The sequence below is a fragment of the Hyperolius riggenbachi genome, chromosome 7 (assembly GCF_040937935.1).
Source record: "Hyperolius riggenbachi isolate aHypRig1 chromosome 7, aHypRig1.pri, whole genome shotgun sequence".
NCBI classification, from domain to species: domain Eukaryota; kingdom Metazoa; phylum Chordata; class Amphibia; order Anura; family Hyperoliidae; genus Hyperolius; species Hyperolius riggenbachi.
In genome coordinates, this window is record NC_090652.1 from 252002578 (window position 1) to 252022338 (window position 19761).

Below are 19761 nucleotides of genomic sequence, written 5' to 3' on the forward strand. Positions count from 1 at the left end.
CTTGCTTACCTGATTTTTTACTTTTTCAGGCATATAAAGAAAATAAAAAAAGGAACACAGCGTAGTCATTTGGGTGCTTGGCACTGTACATATACATCTATCTCATCATGTCACATGTCCCCTCGGGTGTCCTTTAAGGACACTATGACCAAGGTATTTCGGATAAGGTAAGGACACTATGACCAAAGTACTTCGGATAAGGTAAGGACACTATGACCAAGATATTTCGGGTAAGGTAAGGACACTATGACAAAGGTACTTCGGATAAGGTAAGGACACTATGACCAAGATATTTCGGGTAAGGTAAGGACACTATGACAAAGGTACTTCGGATAAGGTAAGGACACTATGACCAAGATATTTCGGATAAGGTAAGGACACTATGACAAAGGTATTTCGGATAAGGTAAGGACACTATGACAAAGGTATTTCGGATAAGGTAAGGACACTATGACAAAGGTATTTCGGATAAGGTAAGGACACTATGACCAAAGTACTTCGGATAAGGTAAGGACACTATGACAAAGGTATTTCGGATAAGGTAAGGACACTATGACAAAGGTATTTCAGATAAGGTAAGGACACTATGACCAAAGTACTTCAGGAATAAGGTAAGGACACTATGACAAAGGTATTTCGGATAAGGTAAGGACACTATGACCAAAGTACTTCGGATAAGGCAAGGACACTATGACCAAAGTACTTCGGATAAGGCAAGGACACTATGACCAAAGTACTTCGGATAAGGCAAGGACACTATGACAAAGGTATTTCGGATAAGGTAAGGACACTAAGTCTATGACTACCCCAACACATTTCTCCTACATCTAACAGCAAATGCTGAAAACAACAGGAAAGGCAAGCTACATTTTTTTATTGGATGATATTTTTTATTGTATTTTTTCACTTAATATAGAGTTTCATCCTGCAATAAATAGGATATCTTTTTCTGTTTGAACAGAAGGATGCTCATGAATTTTGCTTTAAAACCACACGTGAACAAAACATTGTGGACATTTGCACAGGCCTAAGATATATGCATCAGCCAGCTTTTTCCCTTTATTGGCTTTTATACTGAAAATCAATAAGCAGATGGACAAAAAGACACACCAAACAGCTGAAGAGCTGCTTGTTAAATACTCACTTTAAGGCAATTGTCTTGGAATAGAAAATACATGTCACAAGTTCTCCAGACACAGCTGTGGAAGCCATGCAGCTGGGAAACCATCAGTATGTACTACAGAGACTAGATTACCCAGTAACTCCTCATCTTAAAGGTGGTGGGCATTAGCCATCTTATGTAAGAAGGTGTTAAACGTATAACCCTGAAATGTAAATGTACAAAACCTGGCAATCTGCAAAAAGTCAAAAAGCTGGCCATACACTTATAGATTGCCACCCAGTAGCCCCGGATTCATAAAGCATTACCGCACGCGGTAATGCAGAAAACAGCTGTGCAGCGCATAGAACCATGATGTAGATGCTGGCCTAGTCCACTGAAACGCGCCCAATATGGCAGGGGTACCCATGGGAAAGCTACAACAAAATGCTCATTTTAGCATTGACAATCCAGTGCAAAAGACATTTTACATTTTACAGCTACCTAACAACACAACAGATTGCCATTATGTTTCTGAAGGCTGTGTTACGTATGACTGTAGATCTATGAATGTAGATGAGACAAGGAGAATAGAATTTTCTTTCAGACTTACATATTCAGGTTTTAGCTTTTTGTCTCCTCCTCGGACGGCCACTTTTTCAAGTTTATCTATTGCAGCGATGATCATTTCTTCGTCCTTCAGACGCAGTTCCTCATGTATGATCTCAATGTCGCGTACTGGGTTGACACTTCCTTCGACATGGATGATGTCATCATCATCAAAGGCACCTAAAAGACAACGTTAACAATAACTTTCTAAGGAAAACTGACTACTTTATTTTCAGTGCTATATAAATGCAGCAATTAAAGACACTGAAGCGAAAAAAAAATGATGATATTATGATTTGTATGTGTAGCACAGCTAAGAAATAAAACATTAAGATCAGATACATCAGTCTAATTGTTCCCAGTACAGGAAGAGTTGAGAAACTCCAGTTGTTATCTCTATGCAAACAAGCCATTAAGCTCTCCGACTAAGTTAAGGTGCCCATACACTCGTCAGATTGGCAGCAGATAGATAAGAAATGCATCTGATGATCTATCTGATGTGTTTTTAGAACATTTTTTACCAGGATAGAATTCCAATAGATTACAGTTTGAAATCTATTGAAATTCGATCTGATGGCATTTTTTTGCCATCAGATTTCCATTAAGGCCAATGCAAACTGATAAGCAATCTCATCAGATCGACCTAAATTTTCCACCCTGCCAGTTCGATGGAAATCCATCGAAATCGGCCATCGATCGGTCGATTGGCCAACCGATTTGCAATCGATCTATCGATTGATCGATCGGGATCGATCGGTCGGCCAGAAAATCGGCTGAGTGTATGGGCCCCTTTAGTCGTGGAGAGGGCTGTTATCTGACTTTTATTATCTGAACTGTTCCTGGACTATTTACTTTTCCTCTGCTAGAGGAGAGGTCATTACTTCACAGACTGCTCTGAAAGACTCATTTTGAATGCTGAGTGTTGTGTAATCTGCACATATTATAGAATGATGCAATGTTAGAAAAAAAACACTATATACCTGAAAATAAAAGTATGAGAATATTTTCTTTGCTGCAAATCTTCTAGTAATTATTCATAGTACACAACCAATTCACTATATCATATTTTTTTCTTCGCTTCAGTGTCTCTTTAAATATGTTAGCAATATATAATATATAATAATCATTTTAATTTAAAGGGTAACTAAAGTGAAAAAAGACCAATTTAACTTTTCCGGGGCTTCTTCCAGCCCTGCAGTCCTTGTAAGCCCTCGCTGTCATTTCGCCACCCAGCAGTAGCCAGTCGTGGGCTACTGCGCATGCATGGCACCAGGCCACGCACCTCCGAATCACGCTATCGCTTACTGGGAATGTTCTTCACATGTACAGTAGCAGTTGTACCAACAGTAAAGCCGATTTGTCAAATCTACTGCAATAAAAACTGAAGCTAAATTGGTGCAAATGTTCAAGTGAGATAAAACTCTGACACAACATTTAATAAAAATGTGTTTTCCTAATTTTTATTACCCATACAGTTATCATATTTGCTTTTGTGCACAAGTAACAATGTGTGTTTACAAATTACAAGTTCCCAAAGTATAGTTAATCTGCTCTGAAAGCTGCCATTGCATTTTATTCATAGCGGCTGTATTTATATATTAAAATCTATCAATCGATCATTTCTCAGCTCAGTAAAGTTGTGTTTAACCAAGCTCCTGGCTGTATTCTAATTGTAGCAACAGAGGAATGTAAACAAAACATCATGTTATCACCTCTTCAGATGTGACCAGAAGCTTTCAGGAGCTTTCTAATGAAAAACTAAGTGCTGTGTTTAACTGTTTGAATGTTGTTCTGCTACAATTTTTTTGTGTGGTAGTAGATTTTATGCTGTAAATAGTATTTTAGAACAAAGAGGAAATGTTGAGTTTCATGCCATTTTAAGCAAATAAAGGATTTTGATTGGTTGTTCAGAGCAGCTGCTACATTTCAGCATAAGATCTGCTCCAATTTTGCTTCCACTGGTTTTTGATAAATCTGCCCCACTTTTAAATTGGGCAGAACAGAGATCTAGTGATTAGCGCTCTCATCCAGTCACATAGAGTCGGATTGAATCTCAGCCAGGAAATAAAATGGCCACACTGTGAACCGGACACTAGACTATGACTATGGGAAAGAACGACACTGTTTGTTCGTCTGATGAACAGTTAGGTGCCTGTTAATGATACAGTCTTACCAATTCTATGTAGTATGAGAGACTACTTAAAGTATCTATTCAAAATATATTCACGCGGTTTACCCTTCTACTACAAAGATTTTGTTATATTTTATCATTTATGGACACTTTAAAAAGGAACCTTACAGAATATAATTGCTTATTTTTTACAATATAACTATTTTTTTTCTTTAATTAACAAGTCAGTGTGGCGTAGTGAATAGTACTGTTGCCTTGCAGTGCTGGGTCCCTGGTTTGAATCCCAGCCAGGGCACTATCTGCACAGAGTTTGTATGTTCTCCCTATGTCTGCGTGGGTTTCCTCTGGGAACTCTGGTTTCCTTCCAAAGCCCCAAAAAAATACAGATAATTTAACTGGCTTTCCCCTCAAAGAGCACCCGAGGCGGTGTGAGGGCAGAAGGGACACAGAAGCATGTTCTCGGCCTCATGACATGCCTCTGTTGTCCCCACACTGCCGTCTCTCTACCCCACCCAACATTAGCAACAATATTTGTCACTATATTGGAGGTAAACACAGGGAGAGGGATTCCCCATTCAAAACACTCACCAGGGGCATTCCTGCAGAGTTTCTAGAGCTGCCATTGGGCAGCTCTCTCTCCCTGGCCACACCCCCTGCCGCTCCCCCAGTTCTCAGCACGCTGCGAGAGACACACCGTCTCTCCTTGCAGCGTCGTGACCAATAGGTCGCGAAAGTGAAAGTGGGCCAGTGCGGTGGGGAGTGGCGGTTTTTGCGGCTACCTAATCCACTCAACCCCCCGGATCAGGTAACCCAATTTTTGTTCATTATTTGAGTCCACCTTGTAGTCTGTTTAAAATTAGCCTTAGTCTATAAAGGAGACATAAAACTATGACTACAGTAGACAAGACAAGAGAAATAACATTTATATCGCGCTTTTCTCCTGGCGGAATCAAAGCGCCAGAGCTGCAGCCACTAGGACGCGCTCTATAGGCAGTAGCAGCGTTAGGGAGACTTACCTAAGGTCTCCTACTGAATAGGTGCTGGCTTACTGAACAGGCAGAGCTGAGATTCGAACCCTGGTCTCCTATGTCGGAGGCAGAGCCCTTAACCATTACACCATCCAGCCACTAGTAGGGATTAGATTATAAGATCCTTTAAAGGGAACCCAATGTAAGAAGGATATGGAAGCTGCTACATTTATTTCCTTTTAAACAATACCAGTTGCCTGATCCTCCTGATCCTGTGCCTCAAATACTTTTGGCCATAAATCCTGCACAAGCATATGAAGATCAGGTACTCTCAGTGGCGTAGCTAAGGAGCAATGGGCCCCGATGCAAGTTTTACAGTGGGGCCCCCAAGCACTCTATACATAACAATTGATACGGTGCACCAAAACCTGCCAATGGCAACTACAGTGTCAGAGGTGCAAGAAGGGGATGGGGAACAGTTTGTTAATGATTACCATTGTTCAAAGCATCTATAGGTCTCGCTTACCAAGAAAGGTTAGATAAACTGGGTTTATTTAGTCTAGAGAAAAGACGCCTTAGAGGAGATCTAATTAACATGTATAAATACATTAGAGGGCAATATAATAGCTTGGCGGATGAGCTTTTTGTCCCTAGGCCTTCTCAAAGGACTAGAGGACATGAGCTGCGCATGGAGGAAAAACGTTTTAGCCATTTATTTAGGAAAGGGTTCTTTACAGTAAGAGTGGTTAAGATGTGGAATGCATTGCCACAGGAAGTCGTTATGGCAAACTCTATACCTGCATTTAAAGGGGGCTTAGATGCTTTCCTTGCGTTGAAAGACATCCATGGCTACAATTACTAGGTTATGCCTAATGATGTTGATCCAGGGATTTTATCTGATTGCCATCTGGAGTCGGGAAGGAATTTTTCCCATTTGGGGCTAATTGGACCATGCCTGGTGGGGTTTTTTTCGCCTTCCTCTGGATCAACAGGGGTATGTGGGGGACGGGCTGGAGTTGTACTTTGTACTGGTTGAACTCGATGGACGTATGTCTTTTTTCAGCCAAAATAACTATGTAACTATGTAACTATAGAAGTGATTATTATGAGCACAGGACCAATAGAGAGCTAATACTATAGTTGAGGGAGGGCCCTTTGGGGCCCCTCTGGCCCAAGGGCCCCGATGCGGTCGCTACCTCTGCAACCCCTATTGCTACGCCTCTGGGTACTCTAAGTCAGCTGACTTTTTTTTTTTTTTTTTTTTTTTACTGGATTAGCTGTATGCTTGTTCCAGGGTTTTGAATCAGTCACTACTTATGCCAGAAGATCAACAGGGCTGCCAGCAACTGGCATTGTTTACAAGGAAATATGGCAGCCTCCATATCACTTTCACCTCGGGTTCCCTTTAAAGGAACCTGAAGTGAGAGGGATACAGAGGCTGCTATATTTATTACCTTCTGAACTTGGCCCTAGACTACAATGGACATATGACTCTGGTAGGGGATTAGATTGTAAGCTTCTCTGAGGGACAGTTAGTGACAAGATAATATATGCTGTACAGCGCTGCGGAAGATGCCGGCGCTAAACACTAAATAATAATAACAACAATAATAATAATAATTAGGTAATTTCCTCTGACATAAAGCACTACCTTAAGGAGCTGTTTGGCAGTAGGTTATATTTCAGTACCATCAGTTCTTATCAATTATCCCTATAGGCCTCAATATCTGGTTCAGAACTGTCAGCCATTTTAAAACACCAGCTGCTGTCAGTGGAGATGGCAACATTACACAGCCAGCTGTATAAAGGTATCTACTGTGTGTCAAGAACACGATTTTAAGCTGAGGAAAGCAGCAAAACAACCCCTATTCCCACATCTAGAATATCCTGTCATTAAACAGTAAAATGACAAGTACTAAATAAACACAATTCCAAATTATCCTCTCTTCGCCATACCCCCTCTCTCCCAGGCGTTCAAGTTAGCCCAAATGATATGATCATTTCGGCAAGGCCCGAGTTTCCATGGGAAACTGGGATTGGCCTGAAATCATCTGGCAGACCTCTTCCTCAGCTTCAATCTACTTTATCACTGTGGTTCTGACCGTGATTAGATAATGAACCACTCAAACACACAATTTACACAGCGGCTAATTTCATCGGCCTGATTTGAGGGTATGGTTTTGAGGGGGCCATCAGTGAAGCTGGGGAAGGTACATTTGTCATCTGTGAGTGACAAGCACTCACAATGTGAACAAAATGGTGCGGGCCCTTGTTAGGAGCACACGCTATTAACATGCATTTAAAGTGCAGCAGAAGCCATAATTTCAAATTGCCAACTGGAAACGCGAGGGTAGAGCAGGCAGATATTACTGAAGTATGTGTGCTGACTTTGTGCTCTTTTGGTGACATGGTGGGGCAACACGCTAACAAGGCTTTATGCAAATAACAGCATCAATGGTAAAAGTAATTAGAGCAAGGAAATAAGAGAATGCATTACCTCCACAAAAACACTGGTCTGCATGCACATAGATGATCGTTGTTGATTGGCAACGATCTTATATGTCTAATGGGAACATGCCAAAGCAAGGTCATGCCATTACCAACAGCAACCTCCTAGCAATCACTAGTGGTTCATTGTACTATACAAAAGAATTAGGATGAGCAGTACTTGTGCAATATAGCTCTCAAAGAGTAACTGTCGAGCATAAAATCAAAAATTCATTCTTTATTTTTTATCTGATAAACAAATATAAAGGGTGCTAACCAAGCAATCCAAAATTTAAAAATCACTCTTATTTTTCTTCTCCATAATACAATACAATAATACAATAACATTTCTATAGCGCTTTTCTCCAATAGGACTCAAAGCGCTTAGGCTCTCTCAGATTCAGTAATTGGTAATAGGATGAAGTATTCACACAACAAAAGTTATATTTCTGCAAATGCCAAACTGAACAGGTGGGTTTTCAGTCTGGATTTAAACAAGTCCAGGGATGGAGCTGTCCTGATCTGTTGAGGTAAGGAGTTCCAAAACGTAGGGGCAGCCTGACAGAAGGCTCTGGGACCAACAGTTTCCAAGTGGACTCTGGGTATGACTAGATTATTAGTACATGTGGATCTGAGAATGTGGGGATTGCTACGCAGCTGCAACATTTCTTTCATGTATCCAGGGCCTAGATTATTCAGGGATTTAAATGTCAGTAGGCCGATCTTGAATAGGACCCTCCATTCTATAGGTAGCCAGTGAAGGGAGTGCAGGACTGGCGTTATGTGGCTGTGACGGGGTTGGTTGGTTAGCAGTTTGGCAGCAGTATTCTGTATCAGCTGTAGGCGGTACAAGTCCTTTTTTGGAAGGCCATTGTAGAGAGCATTGCAGTAGTCCAGTCGGGAGGTAATGAAGGCATGAACTAAGGTTGGTAGATCTTCTGGGGGGATGAGGTGCTTGATTTCCCCAGTTTCCCTGGCTCTTATTTGGTACATCTGCCACACAAAGGAAGTTTCTCCTTTACTTTCCCCTCAAACTTTACTAATGCAGCCTGATTGGCTGAAGCCTCTTTCCCTCCTGTTTTACCCTCCCACACCTCTGTTCCTCTCTAATTGGCCAATATTTCTCATGCTGAGAAGTTGCAGAGTCACACAATGACAACGCACTTTCTATTGCAGAGTTGGATGAGAGTGTCTCAAGACTGGGAGGGGGGCAGGCAATTATACAGACAGACTAAGGGAGGAAATGATGTCAGGATTGGCTTCAAGGTAGACATAGCCAAAATAGAAACTCCTTAAAATGATTTTCTCTTGGACAGTGCAATACATATGTTATGTAAGTTGAGCAAGTATTTATCTACTTATATATGTGGGGTTTTTTTTTCTGAGATAGTATGGCTGACAGCTCCACTAACATTTCAGCAGTAAGATCTACTGTGCTTTTGCAAATAAACAACTGATGAAGAAAAGGGGTGTGCAAAACATACACAACCGCTGTAAGAAAACGTGACAAAGGCATAGGTGGTTTAATAGAAAGTGTGACTGGATCAGGCTTTGAAATGTAAACAATGTAAAAAGGCCTGTCCTAAAAGTAATTACAGTAAAATCTTGTTATAGCAAACGCTGATATAGTAAACATTTGGTACAGCAAACTACATGTCCAGGTCCTGGCCAAGCCCCATTATAGGTATATGGGAGGAACACCTGGTATAGTAAACACAGATATAATAGAACTTCTGTTATAGCAAACCTGTTTTTTGGGCCCTGCAGTATTCTGTCTCCAGCTATAGCGGAAAGGGGGAGGGCTCATGTGTCAGTCAGAGACCCAATGAGCTGTGGTCAGTGGGTGCGCTGGCAGCTATTTGCTCGCTTGCTAAAGCATTGAAAATAAAAAAGGACTCCCAAATTTTGACTGAATTATAGACCATTTCTGGTACAGTAGAATCCCTTTATAGTACATTCCAAGGGAACATGAAAAGTAGTTTACTATATCAGAAGTGAAATGACTGAATGCCACACAGCTTGAGCTAGCCTTTCCATACACAACAAGTTATGTGATCATAAATGCCAGACTAAACAAGTGAAGTTTCAGTTTTGATTTAAACATCTCCAGGGTTGGAGCTGTCTTGACCAAGTATGGCAAGGCATTCCAGAGGGTAGGGACGGCATGACAGAAATCTCTGTCACCAAAGGTATTTAGTTGGAGTCTGGGAGTGGTCAAGTTATGGATCCTTTTTATCTGAGGTTGTGGAAGGGGTGATGCAGTTGCAACAAATCCTTCAGGCATCTGGGGCCAAGGTCGGGTAGGGATTTGAACGTTAGCATGCCAATTTTGAAAAGGATTCTCCACACAGCCATAATTATCCTGCAGGCTTAAAGAGAACCCAAGGTGGTTCCATGGGGGGGGGGGGGGGTGAAAGGGGCGGGAGAGTGGCAGATGGGACACAGAGGCATGTTCTCTACCTCATGACATTCCTGTGTGTCCCCACACCGCCCATCTCTATCCCCCTACCCCCCCGCCAAGCTATGGCCCAGAGGTTAGTGACAATATTTGTCGCCATCTCTGAGGTAAACATAGCGGAGAGGGATCCTCTGTTTAAAACGCCCGCCCGGGACATTCTTACAGGCTTTCCTGACGCTCCTCCGCCTCCCTGCAGGATGTGAATGAGAAACAGTCTCTAATTCCAGCCTCATGACCCAGAGGTCACGAAAGTGAAAGTGGGCCAGTGTGGCCTACAGGAGCAGCTACATGGTCTGCTCAGTCCTCCGGATAAGGTAGCCTAAGTAGCCTTGGGCTCTATTTAAAGTCTCCCAACCATCAAGTACACCTACTTGTGTCTTTCCCACAATTCAATGCCAATGTAAATATGGCGCAAATCAGATTCGCTTCGGCTTCCAGAGATGAGCAGCAAGTGCTTTATGATGTTAGAAGTAGTAGTTAATATATAGAGAGCTCAGGGCCAAATTGGAAAATTTCTGCACAACATTGCATTCCGTTCATTCACTCTTCAGTAAAGAAAAGGAAGTAATCTCTCACCATGTGAGTCCTGCATTGTACTGTTGTCTGAATCAGAGAGAAAACTGTGGCAGGTCGCAGAGGAGCGCAATTCAATAGAGTACAGATCAGATCACCTACTGCCTGTCAGAAATCTATGGCCACCACAGCAGCATCCTGGATATGCTCCACTTTAAAGCTTACAATGCTAAGTAGGATAATCGCAGGTCGCTATATTTGCTGTACTGCCCTTTGTGGTGTGTCACACTCAGTTCACCAGGTGCTACACAATACAGCAGAAAGAGTAGAACACTACTGCTTACTGTGTGAAGTACATCTGCTGTACACACTGGAGACTTCCACTGACACAGGGAAGACAAAAATAGCTGGTCTATGTTCTTCTTTCACAGTCCATTAAATTCCCTTGTGTGTATTCCAAGTGTTCTCCAGATATTAACAAAGCAGTGTGGTCTACTCCTCTCCATGTACTATCATGGCTGTAGGAAATGTTCGGTGCATGTCAACCTAAGGGCTCTTTTCCACTATGAAACGCAATCCAATTTCCACTAATACTATTGAGATTGAACTACTATACTCAGTATAGGGAGTGCAATCGCATCCAAAACATGACTGGACAATTGCGTTCAGGCCAAAATTGCAGCGCATTCGGATAACACTAATGGAAATAGTCGCTGCCGTTTACATTCGTTTTATTGTACCCTGCGTTTTGCGATCCTTAAGTGATCGAAATCAGATCACAAAATGCAGGGTACTGGAAAAGGGCCCTAAATGCTGGGCATAAATGTTCAAACCTACCTCCATGTGGATGGCACAATACAAAGCTCAGTTGAAGGTGCCTTAAAGACACTCTGAAGTCTCCCGAAAATTAGGTTTTTACTTTAAAAACCTCATTAACATTAATGCCCCCTCTTAAAACGCCACAGAACCGCGGCTGAAAACCCCCTCAATCACCCCAAACTCACAGGGGTACACGGCAGGCAAAATACACTACTTTCTTGTTCGTGGATTTTGCTGCCGCCTCTATGTGCGTCAAACAGCGCGTATCTCCGCCTCTCCCCCACCCCTCTCAGGAGGACTGAGAGGGGCGGGGGAGAGGCGGCGATCCGGGCTGATTGACGCGCATAGAGGCAGACCTGACGTTGCCTGCCGTGTACCCCTGTGAGTTTGGGGTGATTAAGGGGGTTTTCAGCCGTGGTTCTGAGGCATTTTAAGAGGGGCATTAATGTTAATGAGGTAGTTAAAAGTAAAAACCTCATTTTCGGGAGACTTCAGAGTCTCTTTAAAATGGAACTGCAGTGGAAATAACATAATAAAATTGTTTTTTTTGTTTTGTTTTTTTTAAAGTATACATTTATATATTATTTAGTCAGTTTGCCCATCGTAAAATCTTTCCTCTCCCTGATTTACATTGTGAATTTTTTCACAACTGGTGGCATCTTTAGTTCTGCCAGGTGATATGTACGGAATGTTTGTTACTGAGAGTACTATGCGTGAGTTCTATAGGAGGGGAAAACGGCTTGCTTGGCAGTTTAAAAAAGCCGTTATTTCCCACAATGCAACAAGATTAACAGATAGCAAACAGTCAGGACCTTGGTCAAGACATCACACTTTGGGAGGGGTTTCACCACAATATCAGCCCCACAGACCTCCCGATGATCTATTTGAGAAAAGGTGAAGATTTCTTGTGGGAAAGGGGGTATCAGCTACTGATTGGGATAAAGTTCAATCCTGAGTTAAAGTTCCACTTTATAACTGGTTTGGGACCGTGATAAGTAGAATCTATGAAGCATCAGCGACTCTCTAACTCTGATGTGGTGTATAATCTACTCTGCGGCTTACTGCGGTCCAAAGCCAACCGCTGCTCCAGGAGGAAGCAAACTGACATCCGAGCTTCCTCCTATCAGTCAGGAGACATTTTTACTGGCTCCTGACCACCTGATCACTTTGAGCCAATCTGAAGAATGAAAAAAGCCAACCCAAATAGGTTAAGTGTACCAGAAGGAATACAACAAACCAGTAACTTTCCTCAGATGTGAGAAGCTCCAGGACAGTCCAGAGACTTTCCCTTTTTATACCCCTCCATTCCTGGGTCCCTCTAAACATATTCTACAAACTTGCTGCTGTGCTCCGTATACAAGCCGGAAAAAAAAAAACCTGGTATAAAATGAAAAATTGGGAAGGGGCTCTGACTCTTCTTTTTAAACTCCTCCCTTTTTTTTTATACATTTTGGGTACCTTTTACCTGCTGCTGACCTCTTGTAGTAAAGTTATATTTTATGGTTCTCATACGTTATCTTTTTACTTTGGAATATAGCAAGACTTTTAAGAGGAGGATCCAAATATCCAATCAGGAACAGGTTTGGCTCCTCACTTGAATTTGCATCCCTGAGTTAGGTGTGAGCACCCTTACATATTGAACAACTTGCACCATTTGGCAGTAAATACAGCAACATTAGCTTTTAATTCTGTCATGTTTTTTTTTTTTAACAGATACATTTTTATTGTATTTTTTTGTTATGCATACAATTACAACATTTCATAACATTCTGTCTTCATGGTTTTAATGCAGAGGTTTTCTACTATTACCAGCTCAGAACAATTACACACCCCTCTTTCCCTGAAATTAAGACACCCACTGAAAATAAGCCCTAGCAAGAATTTCGAGCATGCTCGCTACATAAGCCTTACCCTGAGAGTGAGCCCCAACTGCAGTAAGGGGAAACAGTATGGCAACTTGTGTTTCTACTGGAACCAATGGTCTCATGGGCAGGACCAAGGCTCCGTCATTGGGCCAATCACTGAACTCGCTGCTACTCAGTGAGTGCAGTGAATGGCCCAATAACAGAGCCATGGGATGGCCTACCAGATTATCGGCTCCAATAGAAACACAAAATGCCGTACTTCTTCCCCATAGGCTGAAGATCGTGGACACAGCAGCATGGAGCTGGGGGGAAGAAGAGGATTAGGGGGACTTCAGAGGACAGCACAATATGGAGTTAGGGGTAAGAGGAGGATGCAAGGGGACATCCAAGGACCCAGGGAACACCAGGAGGACATAGGGTTACATGGGACACAGGGGTTCAGGGGGTAAGGAAGGACAGGAGTACAGGGGGTAAAGGATGACAGAAGTACAGAGGGGGAAACCAGGAGGACAGTGAAGGTACACAGGGGACACAAGAGGTGGATCCAGCAGAGAAAGAGGCAGCACAGTAAGGAAGGCAGGAGGATACACAGCACATGAATTTGTGTGTTCATGGAAATATAAGACATCTACTAAACATAAGCCCTAGCACAATATTTGGAGTAAAAATTAATATAAGAAGCTGTCTTATTTTCGGAGAAACACAATATTACCTGCACATCTAAAGAAAGATCTGTAAAAAAAATCATATTCAGCAGAATTAAAAAAGGACGTAACCACCGGATCATTTCATAGCATTGATTTCATCCAGTATGACGCCACAACATGCTGCCAGCCAATAGGGAAGCATGGTTCAGATGATGAAACAATCACTTTCCTTCTCCAGATCACGTGACTAAAATGGGAGTGTTTCAGACTGATCGGTTGCAAGCAGACAGACATTAGTCACAGAGTGAGTATGAACTGGCAGATACTTTATTATTATGCAGAAACTACATTTTTTGATTTTTTATTTATAGTAATGCTTTATTAAATGCATATAAAGCTGTGTTTAAATTTGGGCTTTAAGCTTTTTATGCATACAAATGCAGGGTTGAACAAAGAAAGATTAAAATTCCATAAAAACTGACTATACAAATCAAACAGGCTATCTAACTGTGCTTCTTGCCTTCCATGTTTTACCCATGTCAAGATCTTATGACTGTATGTTATGTATTCATCCGAACAGAACCACTACACTTACTTGCAGGCTATCATCAACCAATTCATTTCTCTTGCTTGAAATCAAGTCATCCAATTACTCCTTGACTAATCAAGGCTGTTTTGGCTTTTGCTTTTTTCAAAGGTACTCAACAGCATAAACAGTTCACTTACAAGAAATGGAAAAGGGCTAATCAGCGGAATTATTGTTTTGCTGCTGTAATTTGTGGCGTTTAAATGTAGGTGCTGATTGGACTGAAAGTTTTATAATATTGCATGGAAAACTAGCTGATACAAATGCGAGACGTCTTTTGTCTGCCGCCAACCAGGAAGGCTACTTAATAAGACATCGAGTCAGATAGCAAATGAAGGTTCTCACACTGAAGCCGGATTAAAATAAAGGAACATTTTGAGAATGAAAAACAGAGGATTTTTTTTCTATAAAGCAAAGAAAAATGTGACTGTTGGAGCGCTGCTGCACTTCCATTTCCAAAGGATTGAAGTTCCCCTTATGAAGTTTACATTGCTAAGAACTGTAGTGATGTTCTTTGTCTTGTGCAGCTGCTGAAATCGAGACAGATTGGAGTATTCTTTCCATTGTGATTTGGTCACACAGAATCATGTGATGTCTGTTTACATCATGTGATACAAAGTGACCAATTCCCATGATCATAACAGTAACAAAAGTATGTTGCAGTAATTGTAGGTCATCTCCCTAGGGGAAGGATCCTGTGCTCAGTGCAATACTCCTCTACAACAACTACATTGCAGACAGTTAGGCCTCGTTCACATCTATGCAGCGCAGATGACCTTGCGATCGGAACGCAATGCGTACGACCGCATGCCATCTGCACTGCTGATCCCATCCATTGACAGTGAATGGGTCAGCTCCACACTTGCGGGCAGACTGCATGTAGCATTACGCAAAGCATCATAGCGCATTGTACTGCTGCGCAGCGCCTTTAATGTGAACGGCAGAAGGGCAGTCTATGCCATTCTGCCATTCTGGTCTGAGTGTATTAAGTGATAAAGATGCTAATGCTGCATTCAAAACTTACAAAACTTTTTCTGCTTTTATGGTTTGGGGTTATCACATACCTTAGGCGCACTGGCCCTTTAATAGCCATTGCCATTCAGTTGCATGCTGGGGGTTCTTTTTATCTATAATATATTCCTCCTCTTCCATATATTTCCCTGCCTAGCTGCTTATCAGAAACACTCTCTGATCACTTGTGTTTACAAGCAAGGCTGAGGTAACACAGCGATTGGAAGAGTAAATAAAAAATAAAAAAAAATAAAAAAGAGTGCAGTTGTTAGTATACACCTCAGTGGGAGTGTCTGAAGACTCTGGGAGGAGGGCAGCTAATGAATACACAATGAGCAAGAGAAGGGAGGGGGGGAAAGAAGAGTCAGGGAGGATATGACTGCCTAGAATAGGATTTTCTGCTTTTCCTTTAAAAAATTCACAGGATTCATTACGTGGATAGCACAATACATCTTTTATGTAAGTAGAAGTAGTATTTATCTTATATATATGTGTGTTTTTTTATTTCTAGGTTAGCATGGGTGTCGCTTGTTCTTTAATGGCTTTGGAAAACAAAAGTTTGCTTTCTTAAAGCAGAAAGTATTTGCAATAATTCGTATTTGCATTTAACGTCCCAAACATGGCAGCCCTTTCAGCTATTTGAAACCATGAGCTGCTCCAAACCTCTTAAGGGTTTGGTCAAACTATATGCACTGCCGTGCGCATTTCAGCAGCGTGTATGATGTGAGACACGGAAGAATGGCAGGAGGGCTTAGACAGCGCGTCTACTGTTCCCCATCATATGCGCTGCACAGCAGTGCGATGCGCTACCGCACTGCTGAATGCATTTTCGGGAATCACAGCGTAGATCCCATTCACTGTAGTGAATGGGATCTGCAGCACAGCGCATAGAAGCGCAGATGGCATGCGATCGTACGCATTGCGTTCCGATCGCACAGCCATCTGCGCTGAATGACGTGAACGAGGCCTAAGAAGTTAGAACCATCTGCACATGGCTGCAGGGGCTGCTCTTTCATTAGTTTTCCTCTGGATGTGAGTGGGAACTAATGGCACTGAATGCTGTGAGCCTTACTTACTAGGCTTCTGGGAGGTTGTGCAATATCCCTTTTTAAATCCCAATCCAACGGCAATTGGCAGAATTCTCCTTCGTTCGCATGGCCGATTAGAGGGAATCTTAAAGTGAACCTCCGGACTAAAAATCTACTTAGCAGCACTGAAAAGGCTTGGTGTTTCTTTAACAGTTTCACAGCATCAGAACTTTGTTTTTCTTACCAAAGCATCATTTTTTGCTGCATTTTAGCTAAGCTCCACCCATCAAACAAAAAAAGCCTGGGCTTTTTTTCCCTGATGCTGTGCAGAGCATGATGGGAATTCCTATGTTGTTATTCACGTTGCCTAGCAACTGGGAGAGGTGCTCTGGACACAGGACAGTTGGAACTGTGTCTCATGCTCCCTGTCACCTCCTTTCAACCAAAAAGATGGCTGCCATCATGAAATCAAACATTTGCCTGTTCTTTTAAAACAGTGTGGGTAAGAGATTATATTACCTATCTATTTTAATTAACATAACTAATGTAACTTAATGACAGTATGTTTGTTTAGGCTGGAGTTCCTCTTTAAGTGAGAGGAATAAATAGGCTGCCATATGTATTTCTTTTTAAAAAATACCAGTTACCTAGCAGTCCTGCCGATCCCTTACTTCTAATACTTTTACCCACAAGCCCTAAACAAGCATGTAGATTAGACGTTTCTGACAAAATTATGACAGGACTAGCTACATGCTTGTTTCAGGTGTGATTCAGACACTACTGCAGCCAAAGATATCAGCAGGACAGACAGACAACTGGGATTGTTTAAAAGACCTCTCCAGCGAAAAACTTAACCCTTAAAATGACAGAATCGACAGGTTTTGGACTAGTCTATCTCCTCATAGGGGATTATCAGGATTCTCTTCGTTTTCAAAAGCATTTACTGAGCTGCATCTTAACTGCCAAATTTGTAAGATACCAGCCAGCCTCCCTACTCACATGCACACTATTTTGTCAGTTAGTCTTAGCAACTGCGGTTCAGGAAATGCTTTTGAAAACAAAGAACATCCTGAGAATCCCGCATGAGGAAATGAACTAGTCTAAAACCTGTCAGTCCTGACAAATTTTAACTGCTTCCTTTTGTTTGCTGGAGTAGTCCTTTAAAGGGAAATTATTTTGGTAGAATCCATATACCTCTTACTTCAGGTTCCCTTTAAACAAAACAGTAACCAAGTTGGGATTCACCACTATTCGGTTGCTGTAGAATGTTTAAGTATGCCCTTCCAATGAATATTTTTTATTTCACCTGAACTTTACCATGACTGCAATATCTGAAAATGTCAGAACAATTCTAAAGAAAAAAAAACAATTAAAGCGGACCCAAACCAAACATTGTTTTTTAAATTCAAAATATTTAGTTGCACCACTCTGACCCATACAAAGATAAATAAACACTCCTTCCAGCCTATGAGCATTTCAGTGCATGCTTTTCACCCTTCTCTTTTCATAACTAGGGTTATACAGGTGGCAGCCATTACTTCTGAGCTTAGTAGGAGGTTTTAGATCATGGGTGTGTTTGTCTTCAGCTACTTTTGCTCACAGGGGCGGGGTCTATGTGAAATCTCACACAAGCTGAGATCACATCCCTTGTGAAATCAGTAGCCTGTGTTTTGTTTTTTATCTCCTCCACCAGTCTGCCGGATTCTGCCCCGGCAATATGAAAGGAAGGGAGGGGCTCCTACAATAAATGTAAAATATTTTATATGTGTCATCATGCAGCTGAAAAAAGGCTGCCATTTATTATTATAAGTTATTATAAGTTAGAAAATAGATTTTATTTCTGAAATCTTGTATTTTTTTTTTTAGTCCACTTTAATGGGTCTAGAATAATAAACATGCACCAAACGATTCTGGTAGCAAATAAAGACTGCTTATATGTAGACACCTGCCAAGTTTTCTGAGTTGTCTTATTTGTGCTGCGTTGCTGTGACAAGGCTTGGCGTCAGTCAAGTACACAGCCTCTGGGCCCCGTCCTCCATGCCTTTGTTAGAAAGCCTGGTCTTTCAAGTTTCGTCTCCTCTAAGCCATAGCTGGTTGTAATCATGTGCGGGGCTAATTGTGGCGATTTATCTGCTTTTCTTATGCATAGAACATGGCTATTAAGGCTGAATGGAGATGGTGTGAAGTATAGGTTAAATTGGTTGAAATTAAAGCAAATTACTCTTGGATGTGGAATTCTGAATATAGACACCGCAAATGATTTGCAATTCTCTCGATGATCAGCCTTATCGAGTGGCAAACAAAGGGGAAAAGTTACAGGTTCCGCGATAAGTGGATTGCTAGATTTTTATTTTGCCTTCGACAAACAGCACCTAGTTATGTGAATGCAGCGGGGTAAGTTAACATAACAGTAAGACTATTTTCTACTGTGTAGCAGACACAAAAGAATAGAAAAAAACTCTGCCTTATGTACTCATTCACCTAAAGCGGACCTGAACTCAGAACTTCCTCCGCTTTAAAAGATACACCACAGCATAATAACCTTTAAAGAAAAAAACATGACTTTGTTACACCTGATACAAATCCTGCAATACATCTGCAGTGTTTTTACTTCCTGCTTTTATGGAAGTAGACATATTGTTTGCATCCTGCGTTTACCTATTAATCTCCTGAGAGTTACGCCGCTCAGGAGGTTTTGCCAGTTTGTGCCCCCCAGTATAATAAATGAGATCCCATGCCTGAAAACCCTTTAGCTAGCACTAGGCTAGCTAGTACAAGTGCCCGGCACCCCCGCCCCCCCCCCCCCGATCCCCGCTTATACATCACCCAGCCTGGATCCAGCCTCCCTGCACAGCTCCGGTCTTTACTATGGAGAGGATCGTACATGACGTCATGCGCAAACCCGATCCTCCCCATAGAGAGACCGGGAGGCTGCGCGACCGCTGGATCCAGGCTGGGTAATGTATAAGCGGGGATCGGGGGGTGCCGGGCACTTTTACTAGCTAGCCTAGTGCTAGCTAAAGGGTTTTCAGGCATGGGATCTCATTTATTCGGCATGGGGGACACCTAGGGCCAAGAAACGGTATGCCCGACACAGTGTCGGGCATACCGCTGAGGAGGTTAACTCTCTGCTGTGGCAGTCAGCTAACACAGCTGAGGGATCAAATTACAACTTGTGCTTCGTCACAGATTAGGGGAAATTAGACGGGCTAAACTCTATAAATACATGCAGGGTGGGTGCATTTTTATATGGTTTCCTTCTGTCCTGTGCAATAGTTCAGGTTCAGCACTTTAAAGCGGACCTGAAATTAGAGTTTATACTAACGGTCTGTGTGCCAGACGCAGCTTTTACATTCCATGTCAGAATGCTGAATCGCTCCCCACTGAGCACAAGGAGTACCCCAATTGTGCTGCCCTTCTAGGTGTTGGAAATGTAGAGATGCCCACCTCTGGTATTAACAACAAAGTCAACAAAGCCTTTAACATTAACATGTCAACAAAGCCTTCTGATCCACTCCTGATAAGCACCAGCCAGGCATA

The 19761-nt window shown here is 42.0% G+C and overlaps 1 protein-coding gene across 2 annotated transcripts in view; it reads right to left on the bottom strand.

Annotated features, from left to right (window-relative positions):
• The window catches only part of OLA1 (Obg like ATPase 1), a 245751-nt gene that overhangs the window by 131689 nt on the left and 94301 nt on the right, over window positions 1-19761 (bottom strand). For both annotated transcript variants that reach the window (XM_068247033.1, XM_068247032.1), the window contains exon 5: window positions 1713-1888. In XM_068247033.1, the coding sequence (XP_068103134.1) occupies window positions 1713-1888 (176 nt within the window). The remainder of the gene's footprint in view (window positions 1-1712; window positions 1889-19761) is intronic.